This window comes from Vicugna pacos, chromosome 13 (assembly GCF_048564905.1).
Source record: "Vicugna pacos chromosome 13, VicPac4, whole genome shotgun sequence".
Taxonomy (NCBI): Eukaryota; Metazoa; Chordata; class Mammalia; order Artiodactyla; family Camelidae; genus Vicugna; species Vicugna pacos.
The window spans coordinates 29,429,712-29,450,482 of record NC_132999.1 but is presented as its reverse complement, the minus strand read 5'-3'; the positions used below and the strand labels follow the sequence as shown (position 1 = coordinate 29,450,482).

Genomic DNA, 20,771 nt, shown 5'->3' with positions numbered 1-20,771 from the left:
ACCAGAAGGTTTAAGAAAAAAATGAATATTTACTGAGTATCTAGTGTGTGCCAAGGGGACGCAAAGATGATTCAGATATAGTCCTGCCTGCCCCCAGGGAGTTCCCAGTCTGGTGGGGAGGATAGGCCATAGAACCAGATAACTACAAATGGTATCTCAGCCCACTAACAGGAAAATGTACTAAGTACAAAGGCAACAGAGAGGAGAGAATGATCAAGTGTAGCAGCAGAGGGGATGATATCTGAGCTGGGTTCTGGAGCATGAATAGGGAGGAGGGAAGGGCCCAGAGAGAAATATGTAAGTGAGAGACATTTCACCACGAAATTTTTTCCCCCGCTTACCTATCTGGATTTAAACAGGAAATAGCTTGGCCAAGCTTGCACAACTCCAAATTGTGTGGAGCAGAATTTGAGAAGTCCTGGTTATATGGACACACAAGGAAAGGCTGAGTGAAAGGGACAGACAGCAGGAAGGAGACTAAAAGGGCAGAGCAGAGAAGGGACCATTTAATTCTACAGGACCCATCACAGGCTCAAGGCTCCCACAAGAGCAGTGGGAAGAAGAGGTATGAAGGGCAGGAGTACTTTATTTCTGCCTTGGCTCTTCCCTAGTGCTCCCTTTGTCCTGTTCTCCATCTCTCCAGATAATGCTGTCTGCTTCTGGAGAGAGGCTGCCTTGGTAATTAATACTGAAAGATTTCATGTTAAGAATCTGAAGGTCTGGGTATGAGTCCTATTAACTGTATAATCTTGTGCCCAGTTTCAAAACCTTAACATGCCACAGTCTAGAGAGTGAAGTCCAAGCTCCTCTGCTTGGCTGCCAAGACCCTTCTCCATCTGGCACCTGATGACCCCTCCAGCCTCATCTATCCCAAACCCCTTCTCGCCCAATAGCCAAGCACTTCTCTTGGGCCCTGTGTCTTCACAGACACTGTTCCCTCAGCTGAGGTATTTGCCCTCCCCTGTCCCAAACTGAAGAATTCCCAGACTCTTTCAAGACATGACTCTGGTGTTGCCACCTCCAGCAGGCTTTTCCTGATTGCTAGGTTAGCAATGACCTCAAAACCCCAGAGCTTCCTCTACCCCAGCATCTGGAACACATCTGCTCTTGCCCCTCTCATCCACTCTCTACAGACCAGCCAGGAGAATCTTTTTACAACACAGGACTCATTGCCTCTCCCCTGCTTTAAAAAAGAACAAAGCTTCATTTCTTGGCTTAAGGACCACAGTCAGGTCTATGTGACCTCACCCCTTCACGCCTTTCCACCGCTTCTTCTCACCCTTTGCTCTCTCTGCTTCAGCCAAACTAGGTTTCTTTGTTTCTCAATATACCATGTTTGTCTCTCAGAACCTCTGTGCTTGCTTCAACCTGGCTAATTTCTACTCATTCTTCCGAGCTCACTTCAAACCTTCTTTCCTCTGGAAAGCCCTCATTGTGCCCTGCTCCCCCAAGGCTTAGGTGGCATTTACCACAATAGTGATTTTAGAGCTATTGATGACTTATTTGATATCTGTCTCCCCCTGGGTAGGGACCATGCTGTCTCATTCATCACTGTTTGAGGGGCACATAGAGCAGAACCTGGTATAGAACAGTTGCTCAAGAAGTGTTTGTTGAATGACTATAGGAGTGTTTAAACCTTACGTATTACATGAAAGCTCCAACTGACCTGGCCTCTCTCTTGCCACCTGCAGCTCCCAAGGAACTAGTAGAGCATCAGTGCCCAGCACTGTGCTTGGCACTTAGTGGGGCTCCATAGGGGTTTTCTGAGTCTGAGAGACACTGTGAGATGCTGCCCAGATCCCCCATCAGTGAAGACTTGGGACACCAGCTACTGGGAATGCGGTCACTGAAGAGCCTTTAACTGTCAGCCCACCAGGGGCAGGGTCACGTTGGCTCCTGTCACACCCCTTCCCAGATGGCCCCACGTCCAATGAAAAATGAAGGCAGGGATATAAAGGCCTGGCATGGCCATCTTGGCTCATGTGGGGACAACTCTGATGGGCCATTCTAGCTGCTGAGACCCTGTGGAGTCAGCCAAGACTGTCCTTGGGCCTGCATGAGGCTCTGACTTTTCCTGCCCACTCCTGTTCCTCCCTTCTCTTCCACAGGTGTTGATCCCAGCATACTCCCTCATCAACACTCTGCACTGAAATCTCCATCTCAGAATCTGCTTCCCAGGGCCCCAACCAGAAACAGGCCGTCCCTCTTCCCTTCTTGTCTATCCCATCCCTTTCAGAGACCGTTCATTCGTTCATCTAAAGTTCACAGGCAGCATTCAACTCACAAAACGTTTCACATCCACTTTTCTATTATACCTATTCTATACTCCAGGTGCGTCAGGAAGGGAGGCCAGCCCCACTTAACAGATGAAGAAACGGAGGTCCAGAGAGGTGGAGTGACCAGCGTTAAGGGCACTGCACTAATTAGAACCTGAGCTCTCAGATGCGGTTTTCCACCTCCCTTTCCCTACCAAGTCGCTGCGTCCTGGAACAAGAGGGAGCCTCATTTAAATGAATTTTGGTCTCAGTGGTCAGAATCCTGAAACCGTGGCTCTGGGGGCCGGGAAAGGGCGCGGAGTCCCACGCTCCCGCAGTACAGATGGGGAGACTGGGGGCCAGAGCCTGGAGCGCCACCGCCCGCGGAGAAGGGGGCGCGTCCTGCCTGGCGGGCCGCGTGGCGCCGGGCCGCCTCCTCCCGCCCCCCGCGCGGGTGTCCGGGCCCTGTCTCTGCCCTCGCCACGCCGCCACCTCTGGAGCGAGTCATGGTGGCTGCACTGGCGGCGGCGTGGCTGCTCCTGGCGGCCGCGGCCTTCGCGCAGCGGGAGCAGGACTTTTACGACTTCAAGGCGGTCAACATCCGGGGCAAGCTGGTGTCGCTGGAGAAGTACCGCGGCTCGGTGAGTGTCCGCCCGCAGGGCCTCGGCGCCTGGCCTGGGCCCGACGTCGGGGGTGGCGCCCAGCGGCCCGGGACCCTGCTGGGTGTGACTCTCAGAGTCTCGGGCCGCCGGACCACTCTGCCCTGACTCCCCCAACTCCCAGATATCCCCCCACCACGACCCCTGGGCGCAGCGCCCCCAGATCCTGCAGCGGTCGGTCCCGCGACTACGTGGCATGGCCCCGCGCACAGTGAAACCCGAAACTCTCGTTGCTGGCGCCGATTTCCCTCCCAGCGACTTTGGGAAGCGGGGTCCGGTCCTCTCCCAGAGGTTGGACGCCCCGGCCCAGCCTCTCATGCACGGTTGTAAAAGTAACTGCAGCATCCTACGGCCTTTGTCTCTCCCATCCTCAGTCCGGAAGAGAGGGAGTTGCTGATTGTAAGTCCAATGAGAACATTGTGGAAATGAATGCTCGGTGCAGAGGGAGTTATTTCAGATGCATGAGGACCTTACACAGATCATCCTTTAGAGAGCACACTGAGGCCCAGAAAGGGAGGGTCACACAGCACTAAAAAGCAGAGCCTGGAGAAGAACCACCCATCCATCCGTGGTCTCTAGGTAAACTCCTAAGGTGACAGCTCAGGCTGAGGTGTAAGCGTCATCCCTTCTAATTGCTATCACCTTACGAAGAGGGAATCTAAGCTCTTAGACGACTTGAGAGAAGGGTGCCTGGGTGAGTCTTTGAAACTAGCATGAGTTTTAGCAAGATCAAGAAGAGTGTTAAAAGCAACAAGAACTGTCAGTGCCAAAGCTCACAAGTAAAGGGCAAGAAACGTGGTGGAGGTAGGACTTAAGGCAGTTGTGCTTGATGGAGTATAAAGCATGAGACTGAGAGTGGAGGAAGATGAGGCTGAAGAGAGTAGGAAGGGGCCAAGAGGGGCCTTGAACACTACATTCAGAGACCTAGATGTTGCACTGATGTAGTGCAGAGCCCTCCAGGTTCACTTCTCAAGATGGACCTGGGGCCGTGGTGTGGAAAGGGTAGGAAGTTGGTCTGTAATGGACAGGTAGGTCCAGCATCCAGAGTTGGATGGATCACACACAAAAAAATGGCTGTTAGCATTCTTTTCCCGGGAGCAAGGCCATCTTTATTGAAGAAAGTATTCTCTAAGCCTTGAAATTCTCAATTATGCTGGGAGTACTGGGGACACTAATCCTTGTCCTGATTGTCCCGCAAGGTAATGTGAGTTTCAAATGAGATGACAGTGTGGAAGCACTTGGCAGAGTGCTCTGTGCTTATGTTTGTTGGGCCCCAGCAGGCATGTCATCCTGGACTCAGGACAAAGAGCCAATAAGAGCAGGGCCCATTCCCATTCAGGCCTTCCCTTGCCTCTAGGGCAGCTCACCAGAAAGCCCCAGGTTTAGCACTTGACCAGCTCTGCTTCTCATCAATTCATTATTTATTATTGAGCACCTCCTGTATACTAAGTATCTTGCCAGCCCTGGGGATACAAAACTGATAAGTTTCCACCTTAATAGAGCTTATGTGAGGTGGAGAGGAGAAAGACAATAAACAAGGAACAGAGAAATGAACAAGGGTATTCCTAATAGTAATAGGAGCTAAGACAAAAACAGAACAAAGTCTATTTGTTTTCAGAAGTAATAAGGCAGCCGGGCTGTGAGAAACAGAAATCCTGGAGAAAAATTACCTGGAAAGTGATCCTAGAATTCTGAGTGTTTTCATACTGTAGATTGTGGGTAAATCCTAAAAAGCATGGGACTGAGAGGCCAAGAAATCAATCAGAAAGAAATTGGGAAAAAAGAAGAAGAAGAAAATCCCATAGCTGCTAAGATGTAGAGTTAGAATTTGAACCCAGGCAGTCCAGCTCCAGAACCCATGCCTTAATTTCCAGCTTTAGGGAGAAACCAGGAACAGTCCAGGGAAGCTGTAAATGATACTCCGAGTTAACCCAAGGCTAGTCTGCTGCTTGGGCAATATGGTCATTCATTCACCTGCAAATAATTACTGGCCCATTCATTATATGTATTTTATGACAAGTTTTTTAAAAATTGGGGGAAAAAACCAAAAAAAACATGGGCTTCCTTACAGGCGCTACATGCCTGCCACTGGGTCCAGCCCTGGAGACATAGCCGTGAGCAAAATTGTATGGTTCATGCCTTCAGACTAACTGGGAAGACAGTCATTTAGGCCAGTGTTGAGTGTGGGTGAATGGGTGACGGGAATGCCCTTGCCTGTGCTGGGAGGTTATATATGTGTAGGCTTGAGCATAGCATTTGTGTGAATGGGCTTGTTTCTGTGTACACATCTGAGCCTGTATCTATGCTTGTATATGTATATATGTAAATTAACCACGAGTATTTGGGTGAGTCTATCTGTGTTTTTGTCACTTTAAAGATAGCTGTTTGGTTTCAGGCATGGAACTAGAAGCAGGATTAACCTCCTTCCAAAAGTATGGGCAGACACACAAGATGTAAGTTAAAACTAAACAACCTTTAAGGCTCTCAATGCCCAGGGATCCAGAGAAGATAAAGACCCCTAACTAGTGAAGGAAGTTAAGGTCCTGGTTTCTCAGCACCACAAGCACAGTATGGCATAATGCTGATGAAATGGGGGAGGTTGTTCTAACGGCCTGTGGCCCCGAGGAATGGGGGAGGGAGTTAAAGCTTAGTGGTTCTCATCTTTTAGCCCAGGGGTCCTCAGCGGGGGGTGATCTTTCTCCCAAAGGGACATTCAGCAATGTCTGGAGACATTTTTAAGACAAAGCATCTAGTGGGAAGAGGTCAGGGCTGCTGCTAAACATTCTGCAATGAACAGGACAGCCACCTCACAACAAAGAATTATCCAGCCCAAAATGTCTGGAGTGCTGAGGTTGAGAAACCCTGCCTCTCCTGAGTAATCTGTGCCTGTGCATGTCCAGTACCCCAGGCTCCCCCTGGGAGGTGGCCCTCTTTATAGAGCCAGCTCGTATAATCCTGCCTCTACTAAAAAAGTGGCCAGAGAGATAGGGCTGGGTGACTCAGATACAGAGTAAGATTTAAGATCCTTTAATAATATGTAACTAGAAGCTGAAACATAGCATTTGTGTCAAAGCTGTAATTGCAGTAATATAATCAAGTTCCATCAGCCAGCTTTATATTTATCACCTAAAGGCAATAAATAAATTTATTACAATGCAATCATAAATTTAAGGGTTAGTCTAGTGACAGAAGAAAGTGATGTTTATTTTCTGGAGGGAGAGGGGCAAAAAGGGATTGGCTTGGGGTTCTTGGGGTCCTTTTATCAAGAAAACCATGCCTGTCTATGTCCTCATTCAGGTGATCATATATATGTGCACACTTACTTATTCATTCAGAAAATACTTTCTGAGAGTTTTCCATACATCAGGCCCAGTAGTGAAGGGGACACAGCTCCTGCCCTCAGTGGTTTTACATTCTAGGAGGGAGACCAATGCATATACAATCATCTATAATGTAGAATGATGAGTGCTGGGTGACTGAGCCAGAAATTGAACCCAGGTCTGCCTTTTTACTCTCCTATATCACCTCCTGATGTGAGTTCACCAGTATATGTGCCCCTCTCTGTAGCTGTGTTCTGCATGTTTATGGACATGTGTGATGTGTGCTAATAAATCTCTGTATAGTGGGGCATAGGCATACCCCTTTATGTGTATTGTATGTTTATTCAGTGTTTATGTATGGGTATGCACATCTGTAAGTCCCTGCATGTTTAATTTCATTTGTGCCTGTGTGCATGTGTTTGTGAATATGTGACAGCATCGTACACACATTTACATGTGTGTACATTGTGTTCTTGTATATATGAGACAGAGTAGTAATTGTTGGGGGTGTCACACATGTAGGCATGTCAGAGCATGTGCAATTGTGTGCCTCTTCACTGGGTTGTGTATGTGTCTGGGTTTTGTTTTTGCTACCCAGGTGTCCCTGGTGGTGAACGTGGCTAGCCAGTGTGGCTTCACAGATCAGCACTACCGGGACCTGCAGCAGCTACAGCGGGACCTGGGGCCCCACCATTTCAACGTGCTTGCCTTCCCCTGCAACCAGTTTGGCCAGCAGGAGCCGGATAGCAACAAGGAGATTGAGAGCTTTGCTCGCCGCACCTACAGTGTCTCTTTCCCCATGTTTAGCAAGATCTCAGTCACTGGCGCTGGTGCCCACCCTGCCTTCAAGTACCTGACCCGTGAGTCCTGAGCTTCTCCCTCACCTTCCCTTAGCTGGCTGAGGCCGTGGCTCCCTGGGCAGCAGGGGCCACTGGCTGGCTGGATGACCTGGGGCCCCTTCCTGACCCTTGCAGGTGGGTTGATGGTCTGTTCTAGCACTGAACTTTGAGGATGAGCTGAGGAGTATTCTTGCCTAAGAATACCTGCCCGCTGCTGCCTTGCAGTTCTCCCTCAGAGTCACTCTTGCAGATTTCTCTGGGCTCCTGTTTGCTTCCACAGGGGCTCCTAGGAGGAGACTGGGCCTTCAGGTTTTAGTCAGTGTAAATTCTTTGGGCTTATGGACGTAGCTGCAGATAGGGGATGCCGCATGCCTGGAGAAGGCTGGCTGGTGTCTCCTGTCCTGAGCCAGAGGCAGAGTCTGTATAGGCCACAGGAGAGAAGTCTTCTGAACTAAAATACCAGATTTTAATATTTGAGAAATAGATCCCTCCTCCAGAAAGCTCCAAACCACAAAATGGGGTCCTTGGCCAAGCTTGTCTTTAGGTCCTATTGCCTTCCTCAGGCCTTTCTTTTCCTTTGGGGGCTCCATTTTCACCTTCTCCCGCCTCCCACTCCATGCTTCTAGCTGCCCTCATATCCCTCAGCACCACCCCCCAACTCATCCACTTGGAAGAGTAAATGCAAACACAGTGTAGCAAACAAAAGGTCCCTTACTGAGGCAATTTGAATTTTGCTCTGTGGGTCAATTCCAATATTTGCTTTTTTTCCTCCCTGTGTGTTTTTATTAGTTCCTTCCCAGTTCCCATAGTTATAGATCAAACCTGGTCGTGCTTTAGAAGCACCTGGGGAGCTCGTAAAAATGCATTAGCCCGAAACCTACTGAAGCAGGGCCCAAGAATCTGTTTATTTTAAGTGCCCCCTCCACCACCACCACGATTCAGATGCAACAGTCCATGGACTAACATTTGGAAACCATTACGATTTAATCAGAGCGTCAGGTAGAGACTATTCAGTACTTTGAGGTCATTAATAAGGGAAGATCTGATACTGCCTTATCAATCACTTCGCAGAATCCTAAAGCAGTAGTTCTCAACCTTGGTGCCACATTGGAGTCTCCTGGAAAGCTTTTGAAAAATACTGATGCCTGAGTCTCACCCCCAGAGATTCTGATTTAAGTGATCTGGGATGTGGACTGGGCATCAGGATTTTAAAAAGCTCTCCAGTTCATTGTAATGAACAGAACCACTGCTTCAAGGGAGGGGTAGACACAGATAGTGGAATTCTAGGAGAGGGGACCCCAGGAAGCACACTTTGCTCTCTTTCTTCCTTTTTCTCTAGAGACTTCTGGGAAGGACCCTACCTGGAACTTCTGGAAGTACCTAGTGGCCCCAGATGGAAAGGTGGTAGGGGCTTGGGACCCAACCGTGTCGGTGGAGGAGATCAGGCCCCAGATCACAGCGCTTGTGAGGAAGCTCATCTTGAAGAAGCGAGAAGACTTATAACCACTTTCCTTCCTCTCCCACTGTCCCCCACCCCAACCTTGCACGGGTGACCAAAGCAAACTCAAACGGTGCTACCAAGGGAGAGACCACTGACTCTCCTTCCTCCACTCTTATCCTCCCTACCCCATTACTCCCGTGGGGGAGAAAAATCTATTTTGATTATTTGAATCTTGGAGCAACCTATAGGAACTCCTGGCCAGTGAGAGCTTTTGACCAATGGCTCACCAGCCAATAAGAACCTCTAGCCCATGAAAACATGTGGCAAAGAAGTATTTCAAGCAGTAATCTCCTACCTGTTAAGAACTCTGTAAAATGGGGCCGATTCCTACCTTACAGTGCTGTTGTGAGGATGAGGATGAAAGGCCTATAAAAGTGCTTAGGACAGTGCCAGCTAAGTAGGAGGCATTCAATAAATGTTTTTTTGCATATGAACCAAAAAATAACTAGTGATCAGTAAAAACTTGCACCTAACATGAATATGAATTTCCAGCCAATGAGAATCCAGGCCGAACATTTATTTGTTGATGTTGTTATTGTTTTCCCATGTGTTATTTTAATTACAAAAGTAATACAAATTCGTTGTCAAATAATACAAGATGATACAAAATAAAAATGAAAGTATCCCCCTTATTTTCTGTACTCTCACTCCCTGGAGTAAACACTGTTAGCAATTTGGTACAAAATCTTCCCTGACTTCTTTTTAATCAAGCCAGTCATTGCCCAATAAGAATTCACTGACCAAAAGTACACTACAATTACAAACAGGCAAAGGATATAAATAGATAATTCACAGAAGAATTTAGATGGATAATAAAGATATGAAAAGATGTTCAGTCTCATTCAAGTTGGAAAGGCTTTTTAAATAATAATACTCATTGCTGTTAAGGATGTGGGGAAATGGGCATTCGCGTGAACTGTTGGTGGGACAGCAAACTGGCACAAGTTTTGGAGGATGATTTGTCAGTATCTTTTCAAATAAAATATTTATATGCTCGGATCCAGCATTTCTCCTTTTAAAAGACCCCCAAATTACAAATAGAAATATAAAATAATATGTATGTACATTGTTCATAATAGTGAAAATTTCATACATCCCTGTGTCCATCAGTTATGGTCTGGTAACAAATTATGGTACAAATTCAAATGATATACTAATACAGTCATTAAAATAAATGAATTAATTTCTGTGCTACCATAGAAATTTGTCCAAAAGTGAAAAAGGGCAAGTTGTAATGAACACATGTGCACACACAAAAAACATCCAGTATAAACAAGTATAATATTTTTATTAAAAACTTATAATGTTAAGTGAGAGGGAGAGATGGAGACTAAACTGTTAATGGTGGTGCCCATGAGGGGGTGGGGTGGGATAACAAAAGTCATTCACTTTCTTTGTCAGCTATTTCTGTAATGTTTGAATTTTGTATGTAAAATATATATTTCACTTTTATATAAATATAAAAAAAGGCAGCTAAAAACTGGGGTGATGAACAAAGTTTCTGATCGATAATTCATTGGCCAATGAGAATTTCATGTCTGCTTCCCCCAAGGCCACTCTTCTAGAAGAAGGAGACTCAGATTCAAATCCTGGCTGTGCCCTTGACTCACAGACTGAAAAATTGTTCCCTCTCTCCAGTCTTCCATTTTCCCACTGGACAGTGAAAGGGTTGGATTGTGCTCACAATTCAACCTTAAAGTCTCCCTTAATGGTCCTTTTCAAAAGCTGCCCAGAGTAAATGAAGGCTATCTGTGGGCTGACCACAAACCACCCTATAGTGGCCTCCAGCCTGTCCTTACACACCCTGCCCTAAGCAGTGGCTCTGCACATGCTCATTTGCACATGCACAATGTAACCCAGGTATCAAATTTTTGTGATGGACATCTCTCTGACCTCATCCAGCTTCATCTCACATTGCTGATCATATTCTTCTCCCTGACACATTCTCCTCCCTTAGCTTTCATGCCCCTGTCTTCTCTTGGTTTTCCCCCATCTTTCTGAGTGCTCCTTCCTCCTCAGTGTCGGTTGATGTCTCTTCCTCCTCTGCCAACTCCTTCCCTGTTGGTCTTCCTTGGGCTTCTAGGCTGGTCCCTTTTCTCACTCCATATACTTCTACAACCATCTCATTTTTTCTCATGGTTTTGACAACCACCTACACCCTGACGACACCCAAATCTCTACCTGTATCTACACTGGATTCATTTCCACTTGCCTACTGGGCATGACTAGGAACACCTCAATTCAGCATCTCCAGAACTAAACTCATCATCTCTCGCTGGCACATCTGCTCTCCTTTCCACCCAGCCTTCACAACCCCCCACAAGCCTTCTCTTTCACACACCACTCAGTTGCTCACGTATACACTATTCTTATTGTTTAAGCAACTGCCTTTCCTTCTCTCCTCAGCACAGTGCCTAAACTTTAGCAGATGAAATTTAATTATATGGTAAGCATTTTGAGCACCGGCTCCATGCTTTTCCTGCCAAGACCCTCTCTGGAAAACCAAAGAGCAAAATTTCCTCCAGAAGTCTAGAGGATTTTTTTTTTCCAGCTGAGGATTCGTCACTCCTAGTTAGACCTACATTCCTAGGCTTTGTCAGCTTTCTGCTGTTCCCCAGTCCCCTTCAATGTGCAAAAGTCCCCCTAGGAAAAATCTCACTTTAAATTGTTATCAAGTGTTACCTCAGTAGTTGGTTAAGCAGTATCTGCTAACAACTTAGTTTTAAATTAATCTCTTGGTTATCAGCTAACACTTGCATAGTTAAGATTTTATTTTCTGCTAATGCCTTAATTACCTTCTAACACTTTATTTATAAGCCAGATACTTTATTTGTTAGGTTATATCTTAGCACTTAGTAGTTTTGCTATTTGCCACGCCTTAATTACTGATCAATATTTTAGTTGTCTGCTTAAATCATATTACTGACCCCTTAGCTCTCTGCTATTAGTTTAGTCTATTAGCCAGCCAGAGATGAGGAGTTTGGGGAAGAAGTCATTTCTGGCTGTGGATATGACAAAGGCCTTTGTCTTTTGCTGAGCTCTCTTTTCACCCTCAGATGATTCTCATTCACCATCAACTGGTCCCAGGTCCTCAGAGAAAGGAAAGTTCCATCCTAGCTGCTTATTCTCCTCTGCAAGCTGGGCTGGAGTGTGGAGGGAGGAGAGTGTGACTGTGGAAGTGGGACTTTCTGGAAAATTATGGTTAGAAGGGACATTCATTCATCAACAATTATTTCTTCAGCATTGCCTATGTGTCAAGTTCTGCATTAGGTCCTACAACATGTGACCAAAATACACATGTTCCCATCTGTCATGGTGCTCAGAGAATTGTGGGAAAGATTAACACTGAACATACAATTATACCAATTATTATGTAATTACAATTACAATAAGCACCAGGAAGAAGTACCAGGAACCACAAGCATGTACAGAAGTGGCATTGGACCTATTCTGCAGTTCAGAGGAGGCTTCCCTAAGAAATGACATTTAAGCTGAGAGCTGAAATTTTAATAAGAGTTAGGGGAAAGAAGTGATGGGGCGGAAGGTTCCTAAACAGATTCAGTGGCTTGAGCAAAGGCTCTAACAGAGGAAGATGCTCAATGGGATGGAGCCAGTGCTGCCTGGAGCCAAGTGATAAAGAGAAGGGCCAGAGAGGTAGGCAGGGGCCAGATCATTCAAGGCCTCGTAGGATCCAGGTAAGAAATGATAGTGACCTGACTTAACATGACAGAGCCCGTCTTCAGGCCCAAATCTGAAGGCCGGAAATAAACCCAGGAGCAGAGGCAGACACTGAACTACTGTCAGGAAAAGTAGATGACTCTGGGGCTACCCAGAACACCAGTCACTATGGAGACCTGTGGAAGGCAGGCAGATCTGACCTCTCCAAACTCCAGCAGGTCCAACTTGGGGTTGCTGAGGGAATTGCGGAGGCCTGGATCACGACAAGTCACCAAGCTGCTTGCACAGACTCTAGGTCCCCAGCACAGACTCTAGGGACTGCATTGCAGGTGGAATATAGGCCACAATCCTTGCTCTCAGCAAAGTGAAAGGAAAAGGAGAACTGACCTTTACTGAGTGCTCGCACACCTACATCCTCATCCCTGTGAGGTAAGTAGTATGACTTCCATTTTACAGATGAGACTAAGTGAGAAGTCCAAAGTCTCCCAGGAAGTTAATTGCCAAGTAGCAGCTGAAATCCAGGCTGATCTGGCACCAAAGTCTTTGCCTCTCCCTCTATTCTCTGCTTCCTGGACTCTAGCAAAACTCCAGTAGGGACAGGGAGGGTTTAGGGTTAGAGACTGATCCAGGGAGAAGGCCACTTACTCCAGGGTGTAGAAGTCTTGGAGTAAATTCCAGAAGTGGCTTATCTCAGTCTGAAAAAGAACTATGAATATGAAAAATGCTTAATAACAAGTAAAGTGCTGGGCTCATGCTGAGACCAGAGAAGGAGGGAGACAAAGGCAGTGTTTCCATAAAGTTTGGGGACTGGCAGACCCAGGACAAATCCCAGTTTCTGCCATTCCTGGCTGGGTCTTTGCGTGAGTAATTTAATCTCTCTGAGCCTCAATATCTTTATATATAAAATACCAATACCTCAGAATTATTTTTTCATTTATTCTTTCTCCTCCCTTGAACCATATGGCTATGCCGATTTTGAGTGTCCAGCAGAAGGGACAAGTAGGAGTTGAAATTTAGCCTGCCCTCTACTTACTCAGCCTTGCCTTTGGCATAGAGCTACAACAGGCCAGAGGAAGGGGCACTTTTTTCTGATCTGCACAAAAGCACACAAAGGAACAAGAGTGGCACACACCAGCCCTGACTTTGAGAACCAGGCCCCAGGCTGAGTGTGCTGAAACCAGCACTAAAGCAGGTATAATTTCTGTTCTAGAAGAGCCTGTAGTCTGAAGCTGTAATTCCTAAGTGAGATGATGCTACACAGAAGTGCTCAAAGGGTGGTACACATAGTCAGAGTCAGACCAGAAGATGCTGCAAGAAAAAATGGTAACTTGAGTGTTGGTCACAGAAGGGCTTCCTGCAGGAGGGGTTTCTTCAAGCTGTGTAGAGAGGATTGAAGGGTAGAGAGTATTTAGATAAGCAAAAGGAAGGAACTACATGGGCAAAAACTTGGGAGAGGAGGCTCCTTTCTCAAGTTAGACTGTCTGAATCAGAGGGTTCTTGTAGGAAAGAAGAGGCAGGCATAGTTGGAGAGATATGGAGAGTTCCGATTTTAGAGGTTAGACTGGAATCATTGGGGCTACTTCGACAGCTCAGCTAGAGCCTTCAGAGGATCTCTCTGTTGATAAGTATGTGGAGGGAAAGAATCAAGTGCAGAGAAAAAAGAATCATATAACTCTGCCTCAAAACTCAAAAGAATTCTCTTTAACATTACACTGGAAATCCTAGACAATGTAACAAAACAAGAAAAGAAATAAAAGGCATCAACTAGAAAGGAAAAGTAAAATTGCCTTTACTTACAAGCAACATATTATGCTGCCTGTGAGGAAACTGGTTTTTCATACTAACATAAAAAAATCCTAAGTAGTCTATAAAAAAGCTAGTAGAACTAGGAAGTAAATTTAGCAAGATCTCAGAATACAAGGTAAATATTCAAAAATAAGTTAAAAAAAAGTTGAATTTCTATAAATTGGCAACAATTGAAAAATCACAATAAAAATGTCATTTACAATAGCAAATTTTACAAAATATGCACCAGACCTGTACATGGAATAGTATAAAACATTGCTGAGAGAAATTAAAGAACTAACTAACTAAAGAGATTGGGAATTGAACTGGGAAACTTAATATTAAGATATTAATATTCTCCAAATTGATCTACTGATTCAATGCAATCCTAAGCAAAATCCAAGCAGGGTTTGGGGGACAGAAATTGATAAGCTGATTGTAAATTTTATAAGAAAACGCAAAGGACCTATAATCACTAAAACAATGTTGAAAAGTAAGGACAAAGTTAGAGGACTTATACTACCTAATTTCAAGACTTACCTATAAAGCCACAGTAATTAATACAGAGTGGAACTGGCTTAAGGATAGATCCAGATCAGCTCAAAGAAACAAAATAGAGAATCCAGAAATAAATCCACACATATGTGGTTAATGGTTAATTGAGTTTTGACAAAGGTATCAAGTTAATTCAATGGAAAAAGGATAGTCCTTTCAAAGGAAGATTTTGAAACAACTTTTGCATCACACTTAACATGTAAATTAAAATGGATCAGAGGCATAAACACAAAAGGTAAAGCTATAAAATTTTTGAAGAAAAAGATCTTTGTGATCTTGGGGTAGACAAAGATTTTTTTTTAGATAGAACACTAATCTTAGAAAAAAATAATAAATCTTTTTTATCTTAGAAAATGTTTTTTAAAAAAGTAATAAAGTGAGCTATCAAAAATTTTAATTTCTGCTTTTCCAAAAACACCTTTGAGAGAAATGAGAAGGCAAGCTACAGATTGGGAAAGAATATTTACAATAATATCTTTGATAAAGGATTTGTACCCAGAATATATAAGAACTGTTAAAATTCAATAAGAAGATAACTCAACTTGAAAACAGAAAATATTACCAAAGAAGATACATGAATGGTTAATGAGCACATGAAAAGACATGCATCATCAGCCACTAGGAAAAAACAAATTAAAGCCACAATGAGATGCAACTTCACACCTATAAGAATAAGCAAAATGAAAAATACTGACAATACCAGTGCTGGTAAAGACGTAGCTCCCTGCGCCTTACATATTGCTGGTGGGGATGCAAAATGGAACAGGCACTCTGAAAAGCAGTCTGTCAACTTCTTATAAAGTTCAATACACATCTACTCTATTAACCCAAAATTCCACTCATAGGATTCACCCAAGAGATATGAAAACGAAGGCACCAAAAGGAAAGCATATATGCAAAAATTTTACAGCAACTTTATTCATGATAGTCCCCTACTGGCAATAATCCAAATGCCTATTAACAGTTGAGTGGACAAATAGCAGTATTTCCAGATAATGAGCATACTTCTATGTACTTGGCAATAAAAAGGAAGGACTACTTGTACATGCAACAATTTCTGTTTATCTCAAAGACATTGTGGTGAGCAAAAGAAGTCAGGCACAAAAGAGGACATACTGTCTGATTCCATTAAGATAAAAATTCAGGAACAGCAGAACTAATCTATAGGGAGGGGGAAATGAGCAGAGGTGTCTAAGGCAAGGCTAGGGTTTGGGAGGAGGGCTGACTGCAAAGGGGCACAAGGGATGATGATGGGTGATGGAAATGTGCTGAATTTTGACTGTGGTGGTGGTTACATGAGTGTATACATTTGGCAAAATACACCACACTGTACACTTAAAATGAGTATATTTTATTGTTTGTAAAATATATCTCAGTAAAACTGGTTTTAAAAGAAAAAAAATTTCAAGAGAAGCATTGTTGTATAGCAATAAAAGAAACTGGAATCTAAACATCGAATAAAATGGATGATAAATCATCATATATTCACTAAGTGGAAAACTAAATAGCAGTAAAAATGAATGAATCAGATTGAGCACACACATTAGTATAGACAAAGCTCAAAAACATAAGATTGAGTAGAAAAAAAGCAGATTCCAGAAGAATAATTGCTATGATGCTATTTATTTAAAATATAATCACATGTAAAACAATTCCATACATTGTTCAAATATCCATACCTATCTGATAAATCCATCAATAAAAGCAAGGGAATGATAAACACCACATTAAGGGTTATGGGACCAGGCAGGCAGGGAGGAGTACAGAGGATGGGGGGGTGTGCTTCAATTGGGACTGATCACATTTTTATTTCTTAAACTTGAGCGGAGAGTTCATGGGTGATCCTTGTATTATACTTTATGTTGTTTGCGTTTTTTAAAGATTTCATAGGAAAACAAGCAAACAGCAAACTAATGAAAATCTAAACAAAAAGGTGACCACCTAGAGTTGGGGGAGAGCCTGGATGGTATCAGAAGATCTGAGCCTTGGTCCAATTTGCTCCTGGATTTGATGTTCCATCGTAGCAAAGTCACTTCTCTCAGAAAGAGATGCGAGAGCCTCATTGTGGAAGAGAAGGGAAAGAATCCGTCCTGGGTATCAAGGGAGAGGCCATGAGAGGAACTGGCACTTAAAAGGACTCAGTTTTAGTGAGGTCAGTGTCCTTTCTTTGCTTCTGCGGTGAACTGCAGGCTGGCACTGAAGCCCGGTCCAGGATGGGGGGAGCCATCGGGAAAGGAGGTCGGAGTGGCACAGCTGGGGGCAGTAGGCAAGGGGAGAAGGGCTGCTCCACGGTGCCCAGAGTCCAGAGTCTGGGGGCAGACCATCTGGGGGCAGTTCCAGGGAGTGGAACTGAGTCCTCAACCCCAGGTTGTGCCCAGGGTTCTCAGTCACCCTGAGTGGAGCTGCACGGCCCACCACAGTGAGGGGCATTTCTTTCTTGACCCCTGAGGACCAGATTCCTGGAGCAAGCCTGCAGAGATTCAGAGCGCATTGTTTTGAGAGCCATGCAGAAGAGGCTTCCAGTTACTGTGGCTCCCAGGTGCCAGGCTTCCTGCTCTTCCATCTGGAGTAATCTTAACTACTGCCCTGAGGCAGAGAGGAAAAGTGACCAGCCTACAGCCACACCACAGGTGACTGGAACTTATTATTTGTATATTCTTGAGCAAGTTCCTTAACCTCTCTGGGTCCAGTTATACTAAAGTGGATGCAAAATTGTGTATATGTGTATCTGGAAGACTCCACATCAAAATATTAATAAGTATTTCTGTGTGGTGAGATTATGCATGATTTTTATTTTTCCTTTTGGTTATCTGTATTTTTGAACTTGTTGTTTTATCATGAATATGTAAGTATTCAGTTATTTTTATTTTTTTAAGAGTAACACTGCACAGAGTTGTGAGGATGAAAGGAAATAATGAAAAGCATAGAGCACAATTTCTAGTTCTTAGTGCGTTCTTCACAATTGTGAGTTCTCCCTGCTTACTCTTCTCTCCTATATTTCCCTTCCCTTCTGGTCTTGGAGACTCTGGCATCCAGACCTCAGGTGGGGAGGAAGGAGCTGGGGGTGCAGGACTCTGACCACTTACTGACTGTGTGACCACTTACTGGCTTTGGGTAAATCACTTAGACTATCTGAGTCTCAGTTACCTTGTCTGCAAAATGGGAAGAAAAATACCTAACTCAAGGACTATATGACATACAAGATGGGAAACTGCCTGGCACATAGTAGGTCTGCAATGCATCTGTAGGAAGAAACATGATGCACACAATGAAGGAACAAACATTAGAACAGGTGCTAGACCATAAGAGGTAGAAGACTTTAGCAGATTCCACAGAGCCCAAGGAGTCCACGGATAGAGTTCAGCAAGAGAGAGGTCCATGAACTTGGATTTTTAAAAATTACATCCTTGTTTTCACTGCCCTTTAACTCAAATTAAGCATTTCCTTCTATCATGCATGTAAGCAACAAATCACAGCAGTATTAGCAGAAACTGTGACTTTGTCAACAATAGAAATCAGTTATTTTTGTATTGCATTACAATAGCAATATCTTGAAATACTGTTTACACTTGTTCATCACCTCAAAATTGCAATATTTAATAGATGAATTTCTAAATCTTCTATTTAATATGTTTAAAAAGGACTACTTCACAAAATAACTCTTTTGATAATGATTCTATATAATTGGTATCCTCTGTAATCCTAAGTAATTTACTTTTTGTGGTTAAAAATATTTTTCTGAATAGGGGTCCATAGTCTTCATCAGACTGTCAAGGGGACAGTTGGCTAGACGGACATTGGTGCCAGTCCTGCCTTGGCCATTTGCTGCTTTGGGACACTGAGCTTGTTATTTCTCTCAGGGGCACAATCATCCCCACTTGGCTTACCCTACAGGGTTGCTGGGAGGAAAAAAATAATTCTTGGCTGGAAAAGGGCTTTGGAAACTGTTGGCAGCTTCCCAATTTTTCCAAAAGCCAGAGCAGAGTGTTTTCTACCTCACAGCTGAACCCCGTATCTCCAGGAGACCTCACTCCTTTCCACAGGATTCCACCCTTCCTATTTACTCCCCATCTGATATATAAAGAGGCCAAAGTGCACCTCCATTAGAGCATGTCATCCGGTTCTCAGCCTGCAGAGATCCACAGCTCAGGGAAGGAATTTTCTGGAAGATAATAATTTCTTCTCCTTTTCACATTTGACCTTACAGTGACCTTTGAAGACACTACTCCCTCCAAACGTTTTCATTCTCCTTCAGATAGCCATCCCTCTGTGACCATGGTCCCTACAATTCCCCTTTCACTGCTCTGTCCTATGATCGTCTGTCTGACTCCCCCATGATGCCGTGACCCAGATCTGACCTCTCTCAGGAGTCCTAGTGCCCAAGTCAAGGGCATGGTACCTATCAGCATCTGAGGAGCTGGCCTGGATGAAAAAAAGGAACTTGAAGCACAGAGGAAAAAAAGCAGAGAAGCAGTAGAGCTAGAGCTTGGGCCCCGATCCCCTAAGGCCCATGAGTTATCCCATATACACTGAAAGCAAGGGATGGAGGAACTAGAAAGTCTCAAAGCATCACATTAACTGTTTCCTACTCTACCCATTGCTGTGAAAAATGACAGCTAAAGATTATGCAGTCTTGAGTTAGTCCCTGCCCATCTGTCCAATGGGAATGTCAGATTCAGTGGCTTTCAAACCTTTTTGACCTGGACTCAAAAAAAGAAACAGATTTCACATCATGATCTGGTCCACAATACATACAGATATATGTAACTGGAAAAACATTTAATGAAAGAATACTCGGCTTTACAGTGCTAAGTATTTGCAGTGTACTTTTTCTATTCTAGTCTATTTATTTTTTAATGCTAGCTGTAACTCAACTGATTACATGACCCACAGGTCCTTTTCAGCCCCAGCACCCTGATTGGCTGAATGGGAATTATTGGCAACTAAAGTTCAGCACTCCCTAGTCCTGGCTCAGAGTAACTGGCCCAAACTGCACCTCTCAGAGCCTGAGTTTCCCAGTGTATCAGAGATATATAGATATGCAATCTCCAAAGACTCCATACAACTACTTCAGGCTGTGGTCCTGAGAACACTCACCTTGTGACCTGAAATAATGTCTGAGAATGGAAAAGTGTACTGGCTTTGCTTCCTGGTGGATGGAATTACCATCTGGACACCCACTAGCCCTCTTGTCCCAGGCCAGTGTGGCAGGGAGTGAAAATGGGAGTGTGAACATGTCAGTGCATGAGCTAGCTGCTCAGGGAAAGGAAGTGGCAGGCAAGGAAGCTAGAAGATGAGAACAGGAAAAGTCACTGGAAAAGAGGAGGTGTGAGAGCCCCAGAGAGAGTAAGGGCTTGGGAACAAGACAGACCCAGGTTGAAATCCCATGGGGTTAAGAGCTCACGGAAATGACTTTCACCTGACCTTCAGCTCTCTTTTATTTAAAAAAAAAAAGTTTGAAAATCTCTGGTCCCCTGGGTTGTTGTGAGGGTTAAGCGAGGTCGTATATTAATCATCCCCATACTGACCCTACTGTATGGTCGATGTGCCCCGCACTAGCCTGGAACCTCCATGAGATTCCCAGCGTCTAGCACAGCGCCTAGCACAACGGCTGGTGCTCAGCGCAGGTGTGGAATCCAAGGAGGCGGCTTCGATTCCCGCTCTGCCACCCTGGACATGGGCTGTCTCTCCGAGCACCCAGCGCCCAAGTGCATAAATTGGTAACGTAGTGCAGCCGGTGGGGGCCACGGGCAGAGACGTGCTCCGGGTAGGCTTCCCGGGGCTGCTCCCTCCTCCGGATCTGCGGGTTGCCCCCCGCCCCGGGCTCGGGCGTCGGCTCCCGGCCGCCTCTCCACTCCCACCACTCCTTGGCCCTCCTCCTCCCTCCCTCCCTCCCTCTCCCTGCTCCTTCTCCCCTCCTGCCGAGCCCTGTCCGCGTACCTGGTCGCCTGTCTCGGTCCTCGGGGACTCTCTCTAACCGCTGCATCTCCGCGCCCCTCGCGGGGTTTTTCTCGGTCTCTGCCTCAATCCCTGACTCTCTGCTTATCTCTGCCTCTCTCTCTGTCTCTTTCTCGGGCTCGGTTCTGTCTCCGTCCATCTCTCGCTCGCCCGGCCGCCCGTGCCCTCTCTCGCCGGCCGTCTGGTGGCTCGCGGTGGTGGCGGGCCCGGCGCGGGGCGCG

The 20,771-nt window shown here is 45.1% G+C and overlaps 1 protein-coding gene across 1 annotated transcript; it reads left to right on the top strand.

Moving 5' to 3' along the window:
- The first annotated feature begins 2,683 nt into the window (after window positions 1-2,683).
- Window positions 2,684-9,573, top strand: GPX7 (glutathione peroxidase 7). Its single transcript, XM_006200494.4, has 3 exons — window positions 2,684-2,896; window positions 6,833-7,094; window positions 8,413-9,573. The coding sequence occupies exons 1-3, from the start codon at window positions 2,762-2,764 to the stop codon at window positions 8,574-8,576; spliced, it is 561 nt and encodes a 186-aa protein (XP_006200556.1). The 5' UTR covers window positions 2,684-2,761; the 3' UTR covers window positions 8,577-9,573.
- The last annotated feature ends 11,198 nt before the right edge of the window (window positions 9,574-20,771 follow it).

Bases quoted from the DNA above. Each gene is read 5' to 3' on its own strand.
- GPX7 (XM_006200494.4), top strand. From the start codon at position 2,762: ATGGTGGCTGCACTGGCGGCGGCGTGGCTGCTCCTGGCGGCCGCGGCC. The intron at 2,897-6,832 runs GTGAGTGTCCGC...TTTGCTACCCAG, and splicing joins TGGAGAAGTACCGCGGCTCG to GTGTCCCTGGTGGTGAACGT. The intron at 7,095-8,412 runs GTGAGTCCTGAG...CTTTTTCTCTAG, and splicing joins TGCCTTCAAGTACCTGACCC to AGACTTCTGGGAAGGACCCT.